Below are 22756 nucleotides of genomic sequence, written 5' to 3' on the forward strand. Positions count from 1 at the left end.
AGACAGAAAAAATAACCAGTTTACATGATTCCACATTTCGCCTTAGACAGTCCGATCTCTTCAGCACAATTTCTTGTGTATATTCTGTTATTTTGCACTCCTGAACACACCCCAGGGGTGGTCAACAGATTGAAGACCATGCTAGCTCACCCTAGAAGTCCATACGAATTCTTCTTATTATACATTTTAAAGTGTCTCGACATAGTTTAACTAAAACCTCCTTCTCGGTTTGTCTCCAGTGAATCTATGAGCACCCCTCTTTCCGTCCCCCTCCCTCTCTCATCCTCTGAGCCTGTCTACCACTCCCCGTCGGTGCCCATGCCCAGCCTGACCCCCTCCTCTATGGGTACAGTCAGCTCCTCCACTCCATCCTCCTCCATCTCCTCCTCGGTGCCCTCCTCCTCTTCCACGTCTCCCTTTGTCTCAGTGGGGAGCGGTTATGACTGTGGGCCTGTGGCCCCTCACTCACACCTGGCCTTCTCCCAGAGTAAAGAGGCACCCGGGCCAATCATGGTGAGTCTAAGTTTGGCTAGTGTAAGCCATAACGAACACACCGCAGGCCAACAGTATTCATTAGGTACCAAATGGAAGAAAACGTCCAGAAACCGGGATAGACTACCTGAACTTGTCCTATAAGAATCGCTTGTTTTTGTGTTCTGTTGCAGAAGGTTTTGGCTATGGTGTGCCCTAATGAACAAGACTCAGGCCTCCCACACAGTGTCCTGGGTTGTGCAATAATGAGACACATCATTTGTTGTGTATGAAATATAAATGATAGATGCATTTCGCAATGTTGGGATAATCAAGTAAAGTTGACATGGGTGAAGAATCCAATGTTTAATTAGTCGTTTGCTCGTCTCAACAGAACGGTCTGAACGGTGTGAGGACGTCTGCTATGGACCGTAAGTTACACATTTCATTCATTCTGTGCTGCTCTTTTTGTCAGTTGACCTCAGGATTTGTGTTTTTTAATTGATTGTTTCCCTCTCTCTCACCAGCTTCGTCAGCCTCCTCTACGCCAAAGCCGGAGTCTCCCTCTCTGAGCATCAGTACCAGCAGTGCCCCTGCCCCCTCTGCCCTCATGCCCTCCTCCATACCCTCCCACAGCTCGGCACTCCTCAGTCTGCCACACGACATGCCCTCTGCCAGCCTGGCACCGCTCAGCAGGTAACACGCACTTGCCTTTACGCACTTGCCTTTACGCACTTGCCTTTACGTGCTTGCATTGACGTGAGTTAGAGACAATTTATACATACAGAATTCCAAGTTTTGCCATTATAGGCTAGAAATGCAGTTACTTTCTTCGGTCAATTTATAGATACTGGATTGTAAATATATCTAAATCAAGAGCAGAAGGCAAATGGGGATATTAAGGACATTCATTAATGTATCTTTCTCTCTCTCTCTCTCCCCCATTGTAGCCATGGCAGCAGTAGTCATTCCTCTCTCACTGTGAGTACTGTTCAACACACAGACACACGCCCGCACACACACGCTTCTTTTAAGAGATACCATACCGAGTACAACCTCCTCTGTAACTAACTCTCTCGGTTTCTCTCACTCTACCTCTCTCTGTGTAGTATACCAGTGTAGACAGTAGTGTGAGCTCTCTGGCACCCTCGTCTGGCTCCTACTCCTCTGCCCAGGCCCCAGCCCAGTCACTCCACCAGGTCAACAGCGGCATGGCTCACATCATGGGCACCATGAGCCACATGAACAGCATGGTCAGTAGCATGGGTGGCAGCGGGCATCACGCCAGCCAAGCACTGGGGCTCAGTGCCAATGGGACCACGGCCCAAGCGAACCTCTCCTCGGCCCCCAGGACCGCACCGCTGCTCTCCTCCTCAACTGGTACACACAAACATGCATGAATATACGCGCGCACGCATACATGTATACACACACCAATACAGTCACTTTCACCTACATATTAAAACACAAACGTAAAGACTATAAGTGAAACTGTAATTCTGTCTAGATAGCAGTGTGTTTTGTTCTTGTGTTTTTCAGGTAAAGCTCCTCCTAACCTGTCTCAGGGGGTTCCCCCACTACTGCCCAACCAGTACATCATGGGCCCAGGAGGCCTGCTGCCTGCCTACCCGGTAACTATTGTGTCTGTTTGTGTGTCACTGTCTCTCCTGGCCTAGTGGTTAGAGCGTTGGGCCAGTAACTGAAAGGTTGCTGGACCGAATCCCCGAGCTGACAAGGTAAAAATCGGTCTTTCTGCCCCTGAGCAAGGCAGTTAACCCACTGTTCCCCGGGTGCCGAAGACGTGGATGTTGATTATGGCAGCCCCGCGCACCTCTCTGGTTCAGAGGGGTTGGGTTAAATGTGGAAGACACATTTCAGTTGAATGCATTCAGTTGTACAACTGACTAGGTTATCCCGCTTTTCCTTTCCCTGCTTTCAAAGTAAAGAAACATATTTTGTTATTTGGGTGTATGATCCATTCAAGTGACTGTATTTGCCATGTGTTCCACAGCAGATCTACGGCTATGAGGACCTCCACATGCTACAGTCCAGACTGCCTATGGTGAGTCTCAATGATTTATATATGCACTGATGACTGACAGGGGGCGCTGTTTTGAAGCCACCTTGCCTCCATCTTGGCACTTGGCACTTCCCCACATATTGTTTTTGTGAGAAATCTATGAAAAAGGACAGGATTTTCATATTAATATGAAAAGTGTATACTAAACTATAAAAAATATTGTATGTCATGTCTCAAAATCGATATCTATCTCACCTCTATATTGTTTTATGTCCTCCGGATTCGAGAAGAAAGATGAGTTCAACAGTGAGCCTGTCAGTTGGCCTTAATTCTCGCACAGCATCCAGCCTAGCTGACGCAAATCTATTTTCCAGATTTGTATTTTTACCACTTTTTTTGTCTGATTTAGTCACCCAATTTTGGCCATCCTACACGGGTAAAAAAAATAAACATAACTTTTGAACGAATTATGATAGAGACATTTTGAACCATTGGTTTTCTTAGAGGATTATCTACACATCATTTTACCAATTGGTCAAAAGATGTGTTTTTGATTGAACACCCTACTCTACTAATTTGTGTACCAGTCTTTTTAGCTAACAGAATGGCCTTTCGACAATCTCAACGTTCAGTATACAGGGGGGGATTTACGGCGCAGTTTCTGATTGGCAGTTAAAAGCAATCTATTTTCCATGACAACGTTATGGAACATGGAGTGCGTGCAAATTTGGCACAATATAGAATTAGAATTTTAAGAAGAACAATTAACAATACCGTTATAACGGGGTGTGGTTATTACCTTGTGAGAAGGCGGTGTCAATGCAAAATCATGTTGTTCAAAGTGGCTAGAAAGGACTACGTATTGAGAGAGAGACAGCGAGAAATAATGATACAGAAAATACTGTATTAGCCCATAAGATTCAATCGAGCTACGTTTGCTTCGGTCGCATCCTATTCACGAGGAAAGAAACGCAAAACTGCCACTTGTCGTCATTCCTCGTGTTTCCTGATCGGGACTTGCTTACATTTTTACAATTGTGTTATGCTCACTTCAGCTATGTTATTTTTCTCTCCTCTAATTAAGAGATGGAATCCAGACAGGATACTTTAGGAAACTTTCTGAATGGACATTAGTTTTTCCAAACTTTCCCCCAGTAATTCAGATTTTTTTTGTTCTTCATTCAATTGAGTCAACGATGAAAGCTTGGTGGTTTTTAATCTATGCGTGAAGATAGTTCAACATGATGTCTGGACGATAAAAGGCTACACTGATCACTCGTGCTTGGCTGACAAACGTCTAGGAAATGTGATCCTAATCATTATTTTTGCGATCCACGTTAGACGTCTCTCCTAATGATAAGGCTACCTGCTGATGTGAGCTGCCGGACAGTGCGCGTGCACTTGAAAATGCGTTTATGGATGAGAACGCGAGTTTGCCATTTCCGATAAGTAGCTCCAGTCCCTGCTTGGCAATCCGTTGCCTAGGTCAACAGCCAGGGTCTCAAATAGGCCTAGGTACTACACTTTTTTATTATTGTACATTTAATTAAACTGACACATTTGGTGATGTTCGTCTTCAATTCATTGGCACATCAGACAGATCCTGTTTTTGTCTCTGGATGAATTGCACAGATGCTGATCGCTTTGATTCAGTGTAGTAGGCAAGGCCTAAAAAAAATATATAACTTACAGATCTGTTCCGTTCTTGCACAATTCAAACTCTGGCATCTTCATTGGCATCTCTCTCTTCCATCCTCTCTCTATTCCTCTTATAGATCCTGAACCAGTAGCCTATCACAATGCATGTCCCAGAAGTAGCAATATATACTGAACAAAAATATAAACGCAACATGTAAAGTGTTGATCCCATGAGCTGAAATAAAAGATCCCAGAGATTTTCAAAATGCACAAAAAGCTTATTTCTCTCAAATGTTGGTGCACAAGTTTGTTTACATCCCTGTTAGTGAGCATTTCTTTTTTGCCAAGATAATCCATCCACCTGACAGGTGTGGCATATCAAGAAGCTGATTAATAAACATGATCATTACAGAGGTGCACCTTGTGCCGGGGACAATAAAAGACCACTCTAAAATGTGCAGTTTTGTCACACAACACAGATGTCTCAAGTTTTTAGGGAGTGTGCAATTAGCATGCTGACTGCAGGAATGTCCACCAGAGCTGTTGCCAGAGAATTGAATGTTCATTCCTTCATTCCATAAGCCACCTCCAACGTCGTTTTAGATCCAACCTGTACTCACAACCGCAGACCATGTGTACCCACACCAGCCCAGGACCTCCACATCCGGCTTCTTCACCTGCGGGATTGTCTGTGGAGGGGTGCCGAGGAGTATTTCTGTCTGAGAGAATGCCAAGAGTGTGCAAAGCTGTCATCAAAGCAAAGGGTGGCTACTTTGAAGAATCTCAAATATAAAATCTATTTTGATTTGTTTAACACTTTTTTGGTTACTACATGATTCCATATGTGTTATTTCATAGTTTTGATGTCTTCACTATTATTCTACAATGTAGAAAATAGTAAAAGTAAAGAAAAACCCTTGAATGAGTAGATGTGTCCAAACTTTTGACTGGTACTGTATAGATTTGGAGGTTTTGCTTGCTGGATATAAAATAAGCTACAGTGTTCACACGGTGAACTGGCGGTGAAGTTTGAATGGCGAGAGCTTCTCTGTTGTGTTTTGATCACATTGGCTGGTGGTAAAAATGCAGTAAAGGGGAATCCGAATCCTTTTTCTCGCACCCAATGTTTATGTTTACAATGAAATGTATTAGGTTAGAATGCCCAATGTTAGAATGTTTCCAATGAAATTGATGAAATAAGTTAGAATGTTTTCCTATCAGTCTAATTTGCATAAACATTGTGATTGGATGATAGCTGTGAGGGTTATCGAATCAGAATCAAATCCTCCGATCTCCTCAAGTTCATTAATGATAAATGTTCATATTTAAAGATAACTGGAAGGCCAGTCTCTTTGGAAAAAAAGAGACAGGAGTGGCAAGCAGTGGAACGTAATAGCTGAACAGAGACTGCAACCAGGCTACTACTCTACTGCCATTCATTCCAATTAGACAGGTTTGGATTTCTATGTTTCTGATCTGGTCTCTCTCTGCGTAAAGCCCTCTTTGCAGGATTACTACGGAATCACATTCCCTGGTCCTGCAGCACTCTCTGGCAGAGATGGGAGCCTCGCCAATAACCCCTACTCAGGTAAGCAACTCTAGCAGCGCTACTGTCAAACCCTTTTTGTCAACTGTTTTGAAACTTTTGGAACTAGGTCCTGGAATTGTAAACTAGCTTGACAATAGTTCCATGACTATGGAGCTGAGGGGGATAAAAAAAAATGGAAAATCGTTCATGTTTATTCTGCTAAAATAGTAACAGGTACGATCACACACCCCTGGGGGACATCTTTACCATGTGTTACGTTTTCCGTAATCTTCCCTCCTCTCCCTTCCTCTGCAGGTGAAGTCACAAAGTTTGGCAGGGGTGACTCCACCTCCCCTGCGCCTAGCAGCTTGTCGGCCCAACAGCAGCCCCAACAGGGCCAGAGCCAAGGGCAGAACCAGGCCCAGCCACAACCCCCCCAGCCCCAGCCTCAAGGCCAACCCCAGGGCCACCACAACAGCCAGCAGCAGCAGGCCTTCCTCCCGCCAGGCTACAGCTACACAGGCCTGCCCTACTACCCCGGGATGCCTGGCGCTGCCTTCCAGTACGGCCACACCATGTTCATGCCCCAGGGACAGGGGCCAGCCAAGCAGCACGGTGTGGGTTTGGGAAACCCCTCAGCCAGCCCCTTCCAGCAGCAGCAGCCCAGCGGCTACGGCCAGCACACCTTCAGCTCAGGTTGGTTACCGTGAGAGAGGGAGACACACACACCAACAATCTAGTTGACCACTGTGGAAAAGAGAGTTATGTTGTTGTTTTGGTCTCAGGGTATGAGGACCTGACCCAGGGCCAAGCAGGAGTAGACTATAGCAAGGGCTATAGCAACTCCTCCCAGAGCCAGGCCAAATCTGCTACTACAGGCCCCGGTAAAGGTACTTCACCCTCCCATTAAATCCCGGTCATCTGACCCCATATCGTTACCATGCTTGAACGGTTCTAACTCTTGTGGTGTTTTTTTAAATGTATTTCTATTATTAAAAATGAGAACTTGCCTGGTGAAATAAATAAATATTGCCATTTCAATGACATCTGATACATTTTTTCATCAGTATTGGGCAAAAGTCATAAGCTGTCCTGATTTTAAGAGGCATTAAGTCATGCTTTTGACTGTGATACGAATGTTTGTCCAACTATTTAAATATTTTATCGTATGCTAGGCGGCATCTCTGTGACATCAGGCAACTCCGGGGTCCCAGAAATCAGTGGAAGTGTTTACAACAAGACCCAGGTGAGATGTTTGTGTTTCAGATTTGTATTTACACTGAACCAAAATATAAACGCAGCAGTTTCTAAGATTTTACTGAGTTACAGTCCATATAAGGAAATCAGTCAATTTAAATAAATTAATTAGGCACTAATCTATGGATTTCACGACTGGGAATATAGATACCCTAAAAAAGAAAAGTATGGATCGGAAAACCACTCAGTATCTGGTCTGACCACTATTTGCCTCATGCAGCGCATAGAGTTGATTGTGGCCTGTGGAATCTTGTCCCACTTCCTATTCAATGGCTGTGCGAAATTGCTGGATATTAGCGGGAACGGAAACGCGCTGTTGTACACATCGATCTAGAGCATCCCAAACATACACAATGGGTGACATGTCTGGTGAGTATACAGGCCATAGTAGAAATGGGACATTTTCAGCATCCAGGAATTGTGTACAGATCCTTGCGACATGGGGCTGTGCATTGTCATGCTGAAAAATGAGGTGATGGCGGATAAATGACGCTACAATGGGCCTCAGGTTCATTTATGTGATCTTTTATTTCAGCTCATGAAACATGGGACCAACACTTTACATGTTGCGTTATTTTTTCCATTGTACATCATTACGATACCCATTAGTCCATATCTCCCCGGGATCATACACTAACACAATACTCTATCAGTTATGATTTCAATTCTAGTCCTTTGCCAGAGCTTAACTGTGTTATGGTATTTTTTTTCCAGATAAATCTAATCACTGACCTTGACTTTGCTCTCCAATTGTCTGTTTCCAGTCCTTTGATAAGCAGGGTTTCCATGCGGGGACTCCCCCTCCTTTCAACCTGCCTTCGGCTATGGGGGGTCCTGGAGGGGCCCCGGGTGGCTACGCTCCCGCCCCCTTCCTCCACATCCTGCAGCCTGCCCACCAGCAACCCCACTCCCAGATGCTGCACCATCATCTGGCCCAGGACGGACAGGTAACACCTCCACCCAGTCTACAACCTTGTGTTAACATGCCACTGGTGGGCAATCCTACCCTGTGCTTGTAGGCTTTTGTTCCAGCCAAGCAGTAACACCTGATTCTACTCAAGACTGATTTGGTTAATCAGTTTTATTTCAACAAAAGCCTGCACCCACACTAGCCATCACTTTGCCTACCTCTGGTTTGCATGTCTATATCAGTGTGGTGACACTGTCCTCTGTCTCTGTATGCAGGGAGGTCCTAGCCAGCGAGGCCAGTCTAGCAGCATGCAGCAGAAGAGCCAGGTCAACAAGTCCAGCTACGGCAGCTCCCCATACTGGGGCAACTGACAGGGCTGTGTGTGTACACACTGCATCATGCCCAATCAGACCAGAGGGGGGGGGGGCAAAGTATTTTACAACACCAGGCTAAAACACACTAACACCCCCCTCCTCACTCATTATTCCCCTTTAAAAATGTATGGCTGTTGTATGTAAAATATATTTATGTATGTATTTGTAGGACATGAAATTTGGTTTAGATTTTTTTTGAAGGATGATAGGAATCAAATATCATGGAAGTAATTATGAAGTTGAATATACAGTACTTGAACAAGCGTGGTGTGGATGATTTTTGTATGCACACACAAACCTGATGTACATTACGGCTAAGCATAATTTTTCACACTTCTATTGAGGGTACTTTGATAGCTTGTAATTCCCACCTTTTATACAGCGAGCTCAAAGTATTGGCATAGAGGAATTGTCTCGTTACTTCAGATTTGAAATGACTACGATTAGTGCAAATTCTCAGATTTAATCTGAGGGTATTTTCCCCCATATTCCTAGCACACATTTACATCAAGCTTGTGATTGAAGCTGTCGTTGTATTGATCTCACTGCAATTGGTTTATAGAAAACATTCCAGTGTGGTGTCACAGGTGAAATCGTGCCCACTTAATGATCTGACCTTATTTTCACCCGAAAGGCATATTCTTGATACCACGTGTAGAACAATGTGCACAGAAATGCATAATTGATTTGCCACTAGATGGCAGCAACGAGCAGTTGACTGAACCATTGCACCAAGACTGCCCAAATGTTCATAAATTGTGCACTCAATAGCATGTTAATTTAAGCTTCCTGCCCATGTCTTGGGAAAATGTGAGGTTAGATGCTTTCATGTCATCATTAGCTGCATTCAGCGAGAGCTCGTTTACATACAGGGCAGCAAGCGGGATCTATTTCAGTGTTTCACCAGTTTCAAACCATTCAGATTGATAAAGTAAGGAACGCATAACTGGTTTAGACAACTATCCCCCTTTACATCAAATTGGCTGGAATTATTTCAGAGACGTGAGAAATGGTTGAAAGCACATTTATATTGAACAGATTTGATAGAAAATGTCCATGAAAGTATTTACATACAAGTGTGATGATTATTACATTAACATCAATGCACTGAGCTGAATATTCACCTCCTGTGTAGTACGTTGAGGCTAGGGAGCCGAAAGACTCAAATTGAGAAACTTGATTACACAAGCCAGTTGGCTTACAACCTCTTACATCCAAAGCTAAAAAATAAGATGGCAACAAAACTGTACAGAACTTTAAAAAAAAACAATAGAAGTTTAAGCCAAATATCGGCTATTCAGTCTTTTTTCTTCCTCTTCTTTTTCTTCTCAGTCTGGGGGGTTTCTGGAGCCTCCTCAGCCACTGGCTCCACCTCCATTGCCTCACACTTTCGCTTCTTTTTCTTCTTGGCCGGAGCATCTCCGTTCTCTGCTGCTGAAGCCTCTTCCTCCATTTGAATGGCCTCGGCTACCGGCTTCTTTTTCTTCTTCTTTGCCTCGCCGTTCTCAGTCGCCTAAAGACATAGATCATTACATTAGGATGTTTCAGAATTACTCCATGGTCTACGCTCATTTCCGTATGGAGAGTTGTAATGTCCGACTCACTTCAGTGATTTGGGCCACTGTAGGGGACCAGCCAATGGTTCGGAGTCAAGTTAGTTTAGCATGTCGTACACTGAGACAGAACCATGTGGAAGGGTCAAATCTCAAATCAAAACATGCCTTCAGTTAGACTGGACAGCTGAAGCAATAATTACCCCTGCCTCGCCATCACCCGCTTCCTCTTCGCCGTCACCAGTGGAGAGGGCTGCCAGCTTTTTCTCCCGCTTCCTGCGTTTCTTCTCCTTTTTTGCCAATTTGATCTTTATCTCAGCTGCCACCTCTCCGGCCTAGGAGGGGGGTAAGCAAAACAGCATGGTTATACTTCTAGGAGACTAGCCACTTAGGGCTGCTAGAAGCAGTGGAGATGTGCTTTAGTGCAGTGTCAGGCTCATTAAATCAGTAAACCCCCACATGTGAGTCAGGGAAAATGTTGTCATCACTCACAGCAAATAAGCTAAACATCTACGGGGAAAGTACTAAAATCATGCTCACAAAACGGATCCCATTTCAATGTCAGCGCACCTGTATAACAGCCTCTTTCATGACGTCCAGGTTCTTGCGAGGCGCTTCTCCGGTCTCGTAGAACGAAAGGCGCTCCTCCACCTGGTCACGCAATTTGTCACCAAACACACAGGTGGGCACATCTGTCAGATTGGAAAGAAATTCAATTACACCATTTGCCAGCAGGGGGAACCAGCAACAATACTCAAGACCTTGGATTTGCTCAGTAGTTAACTCATCACCATCATACACCCGGAGGTGGATTACTGTTGACGAAAAATAAGAACATCATCGCAAATAATGGCAGACGGGACATAGTGAACAGGCCATGAAACAACCCTTTTCCATCACTCACCAGAAAAGGCATCAATTCTTGAGGCGATTGTGCACTTATTGGCCAGGTAACGGGAGATACGCCCCTTGTTCTTGGCTGCAGCACGACCAATGAAGGTTGAGTGGAAGATGAGGCCATACTTGGGGGTGTTGCCACGCGTCTTCAGAGCCCTGTGTGCGGGAAATGGCTGTTGGGTTACCAGTTTAAGTTAACTTCGCTATGGAAACAAATGTTTCCCCAACAGGTAAGTGTTGATTACGCAGTTTGTATTTGGATTTCCTAATTCGAACGAAAGTACAGCCATAACCCATTTATCATGGCCCAAGACTAGAACAAAGTGCCAAGTAATCTACCTCTTAGTGCCCTGGGCGGCTGCTCAGACTGTGGGGGTGCGTAACGGAGAGAGAGATCACCCCGAGGCGGTCACACCCAGTCACCCTTCTCTGCTCCGCCCCAGCCCTGCCATCACAGCAGCCGCCAGTTTCCCCAGCAGGGAGGGGGTGCCCCAGTACCTGAACAGGGCCTTCTCAGCACCCAGGATCTGCACAGTTGAAGCTGGGTACTTGGCCAGGTTGGTTAAGCTGCCGGCGTGGGAGATCAGGCGTGCTCCCACCTAGGGGGAAGAGACGACATGTCAGAAGTTGGCCGGTGAACATGTCACTGGTCGCAGAGGTGTCAGGGACAGTCAGCACCGATGGAAGACTCAACATTACGAGTTCAGGGGATTGACAGATTTGGTATAAACATCATTTGGTCCCGTTAGTGTCAAGTGGACAGTCGTAAGGTCACTACATACCACATCTCCTATGAGTGCGGCCAAGTTGGGGGCCACCTGGCCCATCTTGGAGTGAAGGTACTCCTGGAGCTCCAGCCTGTAGGCAGCCAGTGAGACCACGCGGTTAGAGAACCGCTCAATGTTGATCAGGTCAATGGGAGAGATGTCCATGCCTACAGAAAAGACCGAGCGGCAACGTTGATACCAGGGACACGAGCGTTCATTGTACAAACACCAGTGAAGACTGAAATATACATTTTGTATCTCCCGACAGGATCCACAGGAAGGATTTGAGCCTTCACTACAGGTTTATGAGAGAACTACAATAATCTACCCCTCTGTGTTGGTCATATAGGACACCTCAAAGTCCTAGATGGGCAAAAAAGGGGTTGTTTTTAATACATGCATATAATAGACAGTGTGGGACATGGCTACTGACCCATGGAGCTGCGGGAGGCCTCCAGGATGGACTGGGCCTTGGCACTGTCCATCACCACCTCTTCCATGCTCTCCAGACTTTCTTCACTCAACTCCTTCCGGTTGCCAATCAGCTGGGTCATCTTGCAGTATGTAGAGTTGTCCGTCACTATCTTGATCAGCTCTGGGAAATGGTAGCCATACCACTCACTATAAACCAGAACGGGAATGAGGGAGCAGAAGTTGGGAATGTTTGGAAAATCAAAACCACCAGGTTGAGTGCATAATTTACATTTATACTGAGGGACCGTCAGCACCGATGGAAGACTCAACATTACGAGTTCAGGGGATTGACAGATTTGGTATAAACATCATTTGGTCCCATTAGCAAGTGTGTCAGTGGATGGTTGTTGGTCTACTACTACGTACCACATCTCCTTTGAGGGAGACTTAGTAATCAAAGCAGCTGTACCTACCGCACACGCATGGAGAAGGTGTTGATGTCCTTGTCCAGCTGGTCAAGAAGGGCAATGGACTGGATGATCATGTTGTCGGACCTGTTGACATTGAACTTGACCTTGGCCCTGGAGTAGCTGTGGCCCAGCCCCAGCTGGGCCTTGGAGGCAGCCTGGGCAGTCAGCCCCTTCACCAGGGAGTGGAAGTGGAGACGCACACCTTCAGGTGAGAACAGTAAGTGACTGTGAGTATGCACGGGGTGGTATTTTCACAACCTGGGTCATTGGCACTGGCGGCCGTTCAGATTTTCAGTATAAACCGTCACGAGGGTCAGGGATTGATAATCTTGACATCACCACAGGCCAGACATCCCCAGCTGCACACTGTCTACTGGTCAACATAAATGATGACCCCCCCCCCACCACAATAACTTGTACTGTAGCCCAGTTGAGTACTCACCTCTCAATATCTCTGCCACCACCCCTCCAGTCTGGATGGCCAAGCCCAGCTCTTCTTGCAGAGCTCCTCCTATCTTGGCATCACCTACCCCCAGCATTGCCTTCTTCTTGCCCCCTATTGGAAGGTTAGTCTCCAGGAACAGCTTCAGGTCAGCATGGACCACACCTGAAACAATTACAACAATTTGAATTATAGACTACAAATAAGAGTACTATTTTATAGACTACAAATAAGAGTATTATTAGTTGGGGGTGTGTTAACATACTGGCTAATGCCATCTGGTATAATTAATATAGCCAGGCCCAGAAGTTCAGGTTTGATGATTGGTGTCAGCACAGTCATTCAGAGGATTGACAGATTTTTGTATAACATCATTACATCTGAGCTTGGATTACAATTGAGTAAACGAAATAAAGCAACCAACTCACCTTCTGATATGGCATTAATATTATCTAGAGCAGCCTGGGCCGACTTGAACGGGAAAAAAGCAGCTAGGCTCACCATGCCATTGAATTTCCCAATGTTTAGAACGCAGTCTTCAACCTGGGGAGAGGGCGTAAAGATTAACTCCCCAACCGTCAACGAATATGGGTAAACCTGCGTCAAATGTCATCATATTTGTGGATGAATTGTTTATTCGTACCTGAGGCAAAAGCATGCCAATCTCTTCCACCTCCTTAACAACGAAGAGCGCATACCCTGCTGCATGTTCGAACAGCACATGCAACAGCACCTGTGGAAGAGATACGCATTAGGTTATTAAACTTTATATAAACTAGCTACATATTAAATACGACAGAGAAAGAAAAAAAATCATGACTGAAACCAAATTATTAAATCACTGTGGAGGTAGCGAAACGCGTTATTAACTTGCTTAAACACCAGACGTGGGCGATAAAGCGCTGCTGCACGCGTGTATGCAGCCATGATGGAATTATCCACGTGGTGCGTAAAATTACAGCAAATGGTCAAATTAAACAATGTTAGGCAAGAATAGTCATTCACAAGTGGACGACACAGCCGATGTGATATGATACAGGTAATTGATAGTATTTGCCAAAAAGTAGCGTGAGCCTCGTTTAACTCCCGTGCCAAATGCTTTACCAAGACGAGCGCCAAGCCACGTGTTGTATGGGACCAACACGCAGTAACCTTACGCACTTTGTAAAGGGAGCTAAATTAGACGCTTACCGTGTATCACAAACGTTCATAAACGTGTGTTGCGTTATCTATTTGCTTAATATGTTCATTAATTGATAGTCACCCATTTCCTTTCGCAAAATCAGAATTTTCACTGAGACAGAGGCCTACCATCGAGGCTGCCAACATCCATTTCCCCCACCTCTCTGCTGGGAGCACTAGCGAACGTTACCCACTGTAGTTCGCTAGTAATTACTGCATACAATAGTTACATGTTTTACTATGACACATTACGCAATCACTTAACTTGCTAGCTCGTCAACTTCCCACCCTGAAATTGAATCTATATGCCAAATAAGTTAGCTAGTTAGCTTAGCTAGTTCAGCGCTGAAAATTGTAGTTTTGCCACGAACATCATATTTTCCTAAGCATGTGTAACCACGAATAGTAGTTATTTCTTGGTGTTTAAATGGTTAAACATCCAAATGTCGTGCAAAAAGATCAAAATATTACCATGATTGCAAAATATCAGCTGCGACACGCTGGACGTGTCCTTTCCTCTGCTGCACGACTGTAGAAAGACTTCACTTGCTTTCCAACACCCAGCCACATGACTGAAGTACCGTGGGGTCGACTTTGTATCGCGAGATTAATGAATTTAGCATAATGTCGGGCACCACTTGTTGATTGATTTGTGAGTTGGGATTTATGTATACGGTCTGTGGTTGGGATGCTGCGAGGTTTACCATGGGCTTTATGCATGATTGCAATGGGTTGTTATATAATGTAGTATAGCCTATGTGTACTAAATGTACTAACCATTCTGATTACTGGCTTCCAAGTAGTCCTATATACCCTGTTTATTCCAGGCACTACAGACTTCCAGGTACAGTGCATTCGGAAAGTATTCAGACCCCCTTGACTTTTTCCACATTTTGTTACATTACAGCCTTATTCTAAAATTTATTAAATAAAAACATTTGTCTCATCAATCTACACACAATACCCCATAATGACAAAGCAAAAAACGTTTTTTATAAATTTTTGCAAATGTTTTAAAAATAAAAAACAGAAATGTCACATTTACATAAGTATTCAGACCCTTTACTCGGTATTTTGTTGAAGCACCTTTGGCAGCGATAACAGCCTTGAGTCTTCTTGGGTATGACTCTACAAGCTTGGCACACCTGTATTTGGGGAGTTTCTCCCATTCTCTGCAGGTCCTCTCAAGCTCTGTCAGGTTGGATGGGGAGCGTAGCTGCACACCTATTTTCAGGTTTGATCAGGTTCAAGTCTGGGCTCTATCTGGGTGACTCAAGGACATTCAGAGACTTGTCCCAAAGCCACTCTTGCGCTGTCTTGGCTGTGTGTTTAGGGTCGTTGTGCTGTTGGAAGGTGAACCTTTGCCCCAGTCTGAGGTCCTGAATGCTCTGGAACAGGTTTTCATCAAGTCTTTCTCTACTTTGCTCTGTTCATCTTTCCCCCGATCCTGACTAGGCCCAGCCCCTGCCACTGAAAAAATTCCCACAGCAAGATGCTGCTACCACCATGCTTCACTGTAGGGATGGTGCCAGGTTTCCTCCAGACGTGACACTTGGCATTCAGGCCAAAGAGTTCAATCTTGGTTTCATCAAATCAAATTTGATTTGTCACATGCACCGAATACAACAGGTGTAGACCTTACCGTGAAATGCATACTTACAAGCCCTTAACCAACAATGCAGTTTTAAGATGAGTCAAGAAAATATTTACAAAATAAACTAAAATAAAAAATTAAATATTAGAAAAGTAACACAATAAAATAACAATACTGAGGCAATATACAGGGGGTACCTCTACCGAGTCAATGTGCAGGGGTACAGGTTACTCGAGGTAATTTGTACATGTAGGTAGGGGTTATGTGACTATGCATAGATAATAAACAGTGAGTAGCAGCAGTGTAAAAACAATGGAGGGTTGGGTCAATGCAAATAGTCTGGTAGGCCATTTGATTAATTGTTCAAGCAGTCTTAAGGCTTGGGGGTAGAAGCTGTTAAGGAGCCTTTTGGACCTAGACTTGGCACTCCGGTATCGCTTGCCGTGCGGTAGCAAAGACAACAGTCTATGACTTGGGTGACTGGAGTTGTTGACAATCAGACCACATAATATTGTTTCTCATGGTCGCAGAGTCCTTTAAGTGCCTTTTGGCAAACTCCAAGCGGCCTGTCATGTGCCTTTTACTGAGTGGCTTCTGTCTGGCCTGAAGGGTGGAGTGCTGCAGAGATGGAGCTTTGTCAGAGTGACCATTGAGTTCTTGGTCATCTCCCTGACCAAGGCCCTTCTCCCCCTATTGCTCAGTTTGGCCGGGCATCCAGCTCTAGGAAGTCTTGGTGGTTCCACATTTCTTCATTTAACAATGATGAAGCCACTGTGTTCTTGGGGACCTTCAATGCTGCATACATTTTTTGGTACCCTTCCCCAGATCTGTGCCTCGACACAATCCTGTCTTGGAGCTATAGAGACAATTCCTTCGACCTGGTGGCTTGGTTTGCTCTGACATGCACTGTCAACTCCGGGACCTTATATAGACAGGTGTGTGCCTTTCCAAATCATGTCCAATTTATTGAATTTACCACAGCTGGACTCCAGTCAAGTTGTAGAAACATCTCAAGGATGATCAATGGAAAAAGGATGCACCTGAGCTAATTTTCGAGTCTCATAGCAAAGGGTCTGAATACTTATGTAAATAAGGTATTTCTGTGCTAAAATGTTTTTTTTTTTTTTGCTTTGGTTGTGTGTAGATTGATGAGGAAAATGTTTTATTTAATCCATTTTAGAATAAGATGGTAACGTAACAACATTTGGAAAGTGATAGGGTTGGAATACTTTCCAAATGCACTGTATATAACCCCCCAGGACAGCGACAAAAACTGTTGAATTTCAGCACCATGCTGGACACTGGGTTGGGTTAGTGGGAGCTAAAGATTCTGCGATTCTAACACTGTCTACTGATTGTCAACACTTGAAATGAAGTGGATAATTCAAATAGAAGCAAGTGTCTTTTAATCCATTAAAAAAAATCTTAATATGCATTTTGACAAACATGCAGAAAAGTTACCTAGTGCTTTACACTGTGCATATGCTATGAGATAACACAAATATTTATTTACAAACAGACATGGCCAAATCATGGGCAAATTAAAACCCTTGTCGCTGTCATATGAAAGAACTTTACACCACCGAATTACCATTTCATTCATTACATTTCTATGACTGCAACAACCAACAGTTGTTCTTTATTTTAAACCCAAAGTTACAAGCTAACTGTCAATGATGGAAAAAATAATGTCCCATTCAACTTTTCCATCATTCAAATTCAGTCATGAAAATGTAATAGAAAAGGCTGTGAAACAAAATACCCTCCAACATAAGGAATTGTACCTTATCCAAGACTATGCAGGATTTTCAGCTGGCACTGGACTACTAGTAACCGCAAGGGACACGGATGAGTCCATTAATGAGTCCATTACCCCAAAAGCTGGGTAGAGGGGCTCAGTGAATGTGGCCTGGAATGTGTACAGGTGGGTCATGGTGTCAGAGGAGACACTGTAGACGGACAGAGTGCCATCTGGCCAGTCCAGATACACTCCTACTCTTTGGGGATCAGGTCTGGTGGTTGGGTAAAGAATATGATTCTCTTTATTATTGTGGCGGGCAAGGTAACGGTTCTTTTCTTCGAAGAACATACACCAAGACCTGTCATTGGCTCCCAGCTTACAATCTGTTGCCTTTCCCCACCTGCTAATACATTTATATGCCACTCCTATGTCACAATTCCCAATGAAATCTGCCTCCCAGTAATGCCGTTTGGTCAGAGGCGCTCTACACAGCACCTGTGGCATTTCCTCAAATCTCTGTGGGTTATCAGGATATGTCTGTTCTTCATCCACCCATGTTAGCTTTCTGTTTTCTTCAATCAGTGAGAAAAAATTGTTTGCTGTGTTTGGGTCCAGAGTGACTTCAGTGGCATCTGGAGAAGCAAGAGAAGTCAAAGGAGAGAGAATCTTATCATAACCAGTGGGTCAATAGCAGTTGTATTGAATTGCAATATCATTAGCAAAGACACTTACACTTCTTAAGCAGCTCCGGTTTAAACCACAAATCTATTTCAAATATATTGTAATTCTAGGTAATATTTCATAGAAATCTGGAGAGAGTGGGACCCAAGACAAGTTTTGCACATTTAGCATACTTGAGTTTATCCAGCACACAGCCATGACAGCGCAGGGGTGGCTTCGGGACAAGTCTGAATGTCCTTGAGTGGGCCAGCCAGACCCCGGACTTGAACCCAAGCTAACATCTCTGGAGAGACCTGAAAATAGCTGTGCATCAACGCTCCCCATCCAACCTGACAAAGGTTGAGAGGATCTGCAGAGAAGAATGGGAGAAACTCCCCAAATACAGATGGGTCGAGCTTGTAGTGTCATACCCAGGCCCTTCTCCCCCTATTGCTCAGTTTATCCGGGCAGCCAGCTCTAGAAAGAGTCTTGGTGGTTCCAAACTTCTTCAATTGAAGAATGATGGAGGCCACTGTGTTCTTGGGGACCTTCAATGCTGCATACATTTTTTGGTACCCTTCCCCAGATCTATGCCTCAACACAATCCTGTCTCGGAGCTCTACGGACAATTCCTTCGATCTCATGGCTTGGTTTTTACTGTGGCATGCACAGTCAACTGGGGGACCTCATAGACAGGTGTGTGCCTTTCCAAATCATGTCCAATCAATTGAATTTACCAAAGGTGGACTCCAATCAAGTCGTAGAAATGTCTCAAGGATGATCAAGGGAAACGGGATGTACCTGAGCTCAATTTCGAGTCTCATAGCAAAGGGTCTGAATACTTATGTAAATAAGGCATTTCTGTTGTTTAAAAAAAACTTATTCTAAAAACCTGTTTTCGCTTTGTCATTATGGGGTATTGTGTGTAGATTTTTTATTTATTTAATACATTTTAGAATAAGGCTGTAACATAACAAAATGTGGAAAAAGTTAAGGGGTCTGAATACTTTCCGGAGGCACTGTATAACACAAGTTTTAAAAAGTATTATTGTGAATATTATATTTCTGTAAATGTAGGCATCTCTTCCTTTGTCCCCATGTATTTCCCACCTCAGTATCTCCAGTTTACAGTGTGGATTTCCCAGTCCAGCAGAGAGCATCTTCATTCCTGAATCCTGTAGATCATTGCTACTTACGTCCAGCTCTCTCAGGGGAGAGGAGTTTGAGCCGAGAACTGAGCCCAACGTGTAACAACATGTTTCTATCAGAGAACACCGACTCATCCTAAATGAGAAATGATGATACATAAAGACATAACACAAGATATAACAAGATATTAACAGGTTATGTAAAAAAAAGTGAGAACAAAATCACAATCATTCTGCAGACCTCAGTTTCTCCAGTTTACAGTGTGGATCCTCCAGCCTAGCAGAAAGCAACACAATGCCTGAATCATTCAGTCTGTTGAAACTCAGGTCCAGGTGTTTTAAGGCCCAACCGGTAACTTCTGTGCCCCCTGTGGTAATACAATAAAATACAAAAATGATTAAGGATGAAAACTAAACTACACAACGACACAAAAAGCAATCAAAGGCCAATGTATGGCAACCATTGCACAGTTCACAAGGCATGCATCAGGCAATACTTTCGACACAAAATTCAACTTACAGATTGCGGCTGTAGGTGGTGAGCTCACTGGCATTAGAGCAGTAATCATAGACGTACAAGACGTTTCTGTGAATTTACAGCTTGAGAGTCTACAAAGAAAGAGACATCAAGTGATTAAATACAGGTCGTCTTACTCTATTGTTGATTTATTTCAGCAAAGAAAGCATCTGTGTGAAGTGAACATGAACACAAAGCATGTACACATTTAATGACATGCTTTCATTACTGGGCGTGTCCATTACGGTTTGATTTCTCAAAACATGGTCTCAGGGTAACAATTTGAAACTTTGTTGAACAGTTTGTTAGTCACTCTTTGGGTTGTTATCATGATATCCTATCTGGACCTCTCCAAAATAACTGACCTTAGTGTTTACAGTGTGGAGGTTTCAATCCAGCAAAGAATAACATCTCTTTGTCATGAAACGCAATATTACTCAGGTCCAGGTCTCTCAGGGGTGAGTCTGCAAACTGGAGAATGGAGGCCAACAATTCAAAGCACTGACTTGTGAGTACAATGCCAGACAATCTGCAAGAATAGAGAAAATACAACTCATATAACCTGTGATGTTATGTTACGTCAGGGTCTCTTAAACACTGTATTGTGAATTATTTGGATTTTCCAGGTAAGCCATTGAGAAATTAAATCCCAGTGCTTCTAACTAAAAAGGTATACAAAAAAGGCCCTCAGCATTGCAAAAATGTCAATTTATGATAATACAAATCTGAACAAGTTGCATATCATAAAAATAGGATAAATACTTATTTATAAGGATGTGGTATGTGTGAATTCTGCATTAATACTTGCATTGCCTTTCTGCGGTTTCTCACAACTGGAAGCAGTCTCAGATGACCTGTGATACCTGTCTTGTAATTATTTATGTCCAACTCATCCAGCACCTCCTCTGACATTTGAAGCATATAAGCCAGTGCTGAGCAATGAGTAGCCGACAGTTTCCGACTGTTTCTGATCAATTTTCTGACTTACGATACTTTAGAATGTCTTCTTGTACTGAATTGTCTTTCATCTCAGTCAAACATTGGAGAATGTTGATGAATCTTTCAGGTGAGTAATCCCCTAATAAAACATCCTGATCCCTAAAATATTTTCTCATTTTCTCAACAGACTCCGAGCCATTCTCACTTTGTGGCAGGAGGCCTTGTAAGAGTTTCTGAGTAGCATCCAGTGAGATGCCAACAAGGAATCGGAGAAACAGGTCCAGGTGTCCATTCTTTCTCTGCAAGGCTTTAACAACTATCATCTGCAGAAGCCCGTGCAAGGAAAGCTCATCCAAGGGGCATAATTTTGGCTAATTTTTCAGGAAAGGCTCCAGCTCCTTGACGTTCTTTGTTACACAACAGTGGAACACGTACAGAGCAGCAAAGAACTCCTGGATACTCAGATGCACAACGCAATATACCTTCTTTTTGTACAACACAGACTCTTCTTTAAAGATTTCTGTGCACAACCCACAGTACACTGCAGCTTCACTGACATCAATGCCATACTCATTCAGGTCCTTCTCATAGAACATGAGATTGCCTTTGTTTAGGTGCTCAAATGCTAGCCTCCCCAGTTTTAGAATGAAGTCTTTACGTGATTCCAAGATCTTCTGTGCATCTGCCTCATTTCACCCCTGATACTTTTCATTTGCCAGGTTTGTCTGAATGAGTAGAAAGTGAGTGTACATCTCAGTCAGAGTTGTTGGGATATCTCCAATCTCATTTGTCATCATCATTTGTACAAGGACTTGGGAAGAAATCCAACAGAAGACTGGTATGTGGCACATGATGTAGCAACTCCTTGATGTTGTAAGGTGTGAGATTATTGTGCTGGCAAGGTTCTCATCACTTATTATTTTCCTGAAATATTCCCCTTTCTGTGGGTCATTGAAACCCCATACTTCGGTCACCTGGTTGATGCACTTACGGGGAATCTGATTGGCTGCTGCTGGTCGTGATGTTATCCAGAGGAGAGCTTTGGGAAGAAGATTCCCCTTGATAATGTTTGTAAGCAACACATCCACTGATGAGGTCTTTGTAACGTCAGTCAACCTCTTGTTTTTATGAAAATCCAATTCAAGTTGGCTTTCATCCAGACCATCACAGATGAACAGAACTTTACAAACAGCAAATGTCTTTGTGTCTTCTATCTCTGCAAGTTCAGGGTGGAAGTCATTCAGAAGTTCAGAAAGACTGTACTGGTCATCACTGGTCATCTTTGATCAAATTCAGCTCACGGAAAGGAAGAACAAAGACGAAATCCACATCCTGATTGGCTTTTCCTTCTGCCCAGTCTAGGATGAACTTATGCACCGAGACCGTTTTTCCGATTCCAGCGATGCCTTTGGTCATTACAGTTCTGATGGGTCGGTCTTTTCCTGGTAAGGGTTTGAAGAGGTCATTGCAGTTGATTGGAGTGTCTGTTGCTTTTTTCCCTGGGGATCTTTTTTCAATCTGCCACACTTCATGTTCATCATTCACCCCTCTCTACGTCATAAAATTCACAACATAATACTACATGTTCAACCGTTTATTTTACCATACGCCCATCTCACATACCAGTACCATGGTTCCCTATCAATTTCAGAATAATTCAATACCATATGTCCTAATCTCATCCTAGACAAGATAACGTCCTCTTTTCTGTTCCCATTACATTTTCTCGTACAGATTTCCTTGTTCTATAAAACTGTCTCCCCTTCACCACTTGCATCCCATTGCCTCTGACAACAATCCAACAGTGTTTGATATGAATGTTTTACTCTCCTCTCCCTAATTGCACCTGTAGGCCTATATCCACAAAATAATTTTTCATTGCTTTCTTTGCTATTTTATCTACTATATCATTCCCATTGACTCCTTTATGAGCAGGAATCCAACAAAACTGAACCTCTATCGCATTTCTTGTTAACACAAACGACATCATCATTATTTCTATCCATAAATCCTCACGTTCCATTTTCCCAGATCTTAGACTGCACAAAACTGATGTAGAACCTGAACATATTACTGTTCTTCTTGGTTGCCCCTCCTCTAGCCATTGCAATCCAACAATTATAGCAACCATTTCTGTTGCATATACAGATAAATAATTTGTTGCATGGATTAACATTGAACTCAGGAATACACCTGCTCCAGTCTTCCCATTCATGGAATCCTTTGAACCATCT

The 22756-nt window shown here is 43.7% G+C and overlaps 3 protein-coding genes, 2 non-coding genes and 1 pseudogene across 6 annotated transcripts in view; 1 reads left to right on the forward strand and 5 right to left on the reverse strand.

Moving 5' to 3' along the window:
• The window catches only part of LOC139370780 (ubiquitin associated protein 2a), a 35728-nt gene extending 27268 nt beyond the window's left edge, over window positions 1-8460 (forward strand). Inside the window, exons 15-27 of one of the 2 annotated variants that reach the window (XM_071110540.1) lie at window positions 240-513; window positions 866-902; window positions 999-1167; window positions 1422-1452; window positions 1581-1851; window positions 2011-2102; window positions 2483-2533; window positions 5627-5717; window positions 5973-6353; window positions 6443-6547; window positions 6833-6903; window positions 7679-7861; window positions 8100-8460. In XM_071110540.1, coding sequence (XP_070966641.1) covers window positions 240-513; window positions 866-902; window positions 999-1167; window positions 1422-1452; window positions 1581-1851; window positions 2011-2102; window positions 2483-2533; window positions 5627-5717; window positions 5973-6353; window positions 6443-6547; window positions 6833-6903; window positions 7679-7861; window positions 8100-8195 — 1852 coding nt within the window. In that variant the 3' untranslated portion in view covers window positions 8196-8460. The remainder of the gene's footprint in view (window positions 1-239; window positions 514-865; window positions 903-998; window positions 1168-1421; window positions 1453-1580; window positions 1852-2010; window positions 2103-2482; window positions 2534-5626; window positions 5718-5972; window positions 6354-6442; window positions 6548-6832; window positions 6904-7678; window positions 7862-8099) is intronic. The other variant, XM_071110541.1, reaches the window with a different exon arrangement.
• A 746-nt stretch (window positions 8461-9206) lies between these two features.
• LOC139370781 (NOP56 ribonucleoprotein homolog) lies at window positions 9207-14497 on the reverse strand. The gene is made up of 12 exons (XM_071110543.1): window positions 14395-14497; window positions 13385-13474; window positions 13170-13284; window positions 12742-12906; window positions 12303-12501; window positions 11849-12036; window positions 11431-11582; window positions 11147-11247; window positions 10656-10804; window positions 10322-10443; window positions 9955-10086; window positions 9207-9711 (listed from the first exon to the last, which is right to left on the reverse strand). The coding sequence occupies exons 1-12, from the start codon at window positions 14395-14397 to the stop codon at window positions 9496-9498; spliced, it is 1632 nt and encodes a 543-aa protein (XP_070966644.1). The 5' UTR covers window positions 14398-14497; the 3' UTR covers window positions 9207-9495.
• On the reverse strand, window positions 10179-10244 carry LOC139371736 (small nucleolar RNA SNORD57). The gene has a single exon (XR_011627414.1). It is a non-coding gene; the product is annotated as a small nucleolar RNA SNORD57 (small nucleolar RNA).
• Window positions 11666-11790, reverse strand: LOC139371747 (small nucleolar RNA SNORA26). Its single transcript, XR_011627425.1, has one exon. It is a non-coding gene; the product is annotated as a small nucleolar RNA SNORA26 (small nucleolar RNA).
• A 2578-nt stretch (window positions 14498-17075) lies between the features above and the next one.
• LOC139369427 (neoverrucotoxin subunit alpha-like) lies at window positions 17076-19635 on the reverse strand. The gene is made up of 5 exons (XM_071108697.1): window positions 19587-19635; window positions 19308-19434; window positions 19115-19202; window positions 17991-18045; window positions 17076-17890 (listed from the first exon to the last, which is right to left on the reverse strand). The coding sequence occupies exons 1-5, from the start codon at window positions 19633-19635 to the stop codon at window positions 17313-17315; spliced, it is 897 nt and encodes a 298-aa protein (XP_070964798.1). The 3' UTR covers window positions 17076-17312.
• A 1029-nt stretch (window positions 19636-20664) lies between these two features.
• Window positions 20665-21963, reverse strand: LOC139370782 (protein NLRC3-like; annotated as a pseudogene).
• Between the last annotated feature and the right edge of the window lie 793 nt (window positions 21964-22756).

This window comes from Oncorhynchus clarkii, chromosome 17 (genome assembly GCF_045791955.1).
Source record: "Oncorhynchus clarkii lewisi isolate Uvic-CL-2024 chromosome 17, UVic_Ocla_1.0, whole genome shotgun sequence".
Classification (NCBI taxonomy): Eukaryota; Metazoa; Chordata; class Actinopteri; order Salmoniformes; family Salmonidae; genus Oncorhynchus; species Oncorhynchus clarkii.

Coding starts and splice junctions, on each gene's coding strand:
- LOC139369427 (XM_071108697.1), bottom strand. CDS start 19,635: ATGATTACTGCTCTAATGCCAGTGAGCTCACCACCTACAGCCGCAATC. Junction 19,203..19,307: donor TGTAAACTGGAGAAACTGAG/GTCTGCAGAATG, acceptor TTTCTCATTTAG/GATGAGTCGGTGTTCTCTGA. Junction 18,046..19,114: donor CTCCCCTGAGAGAGCTGGAC/GTAAGTAGCAAT, acceptor AATATTACCTAG/AATTACAATATATTTGAAAT.
- LOC139370781 (XM_071110543.1), bottom strand. Junction 10,444..10,655: donor AAGAATTGATGCCTTTTCTG/GTGAGTGATGGA, acceptor CCAATCTGACAG/ATGTGCCCACCTGTGTGTTT. Junction 9,712..9,954: donor CGGGTGATGGCGAGGCAGGG/GTAATTATTGCT, acceptor CTATGTCTTTAG/GCGACTGAGAACGGCGAGGC.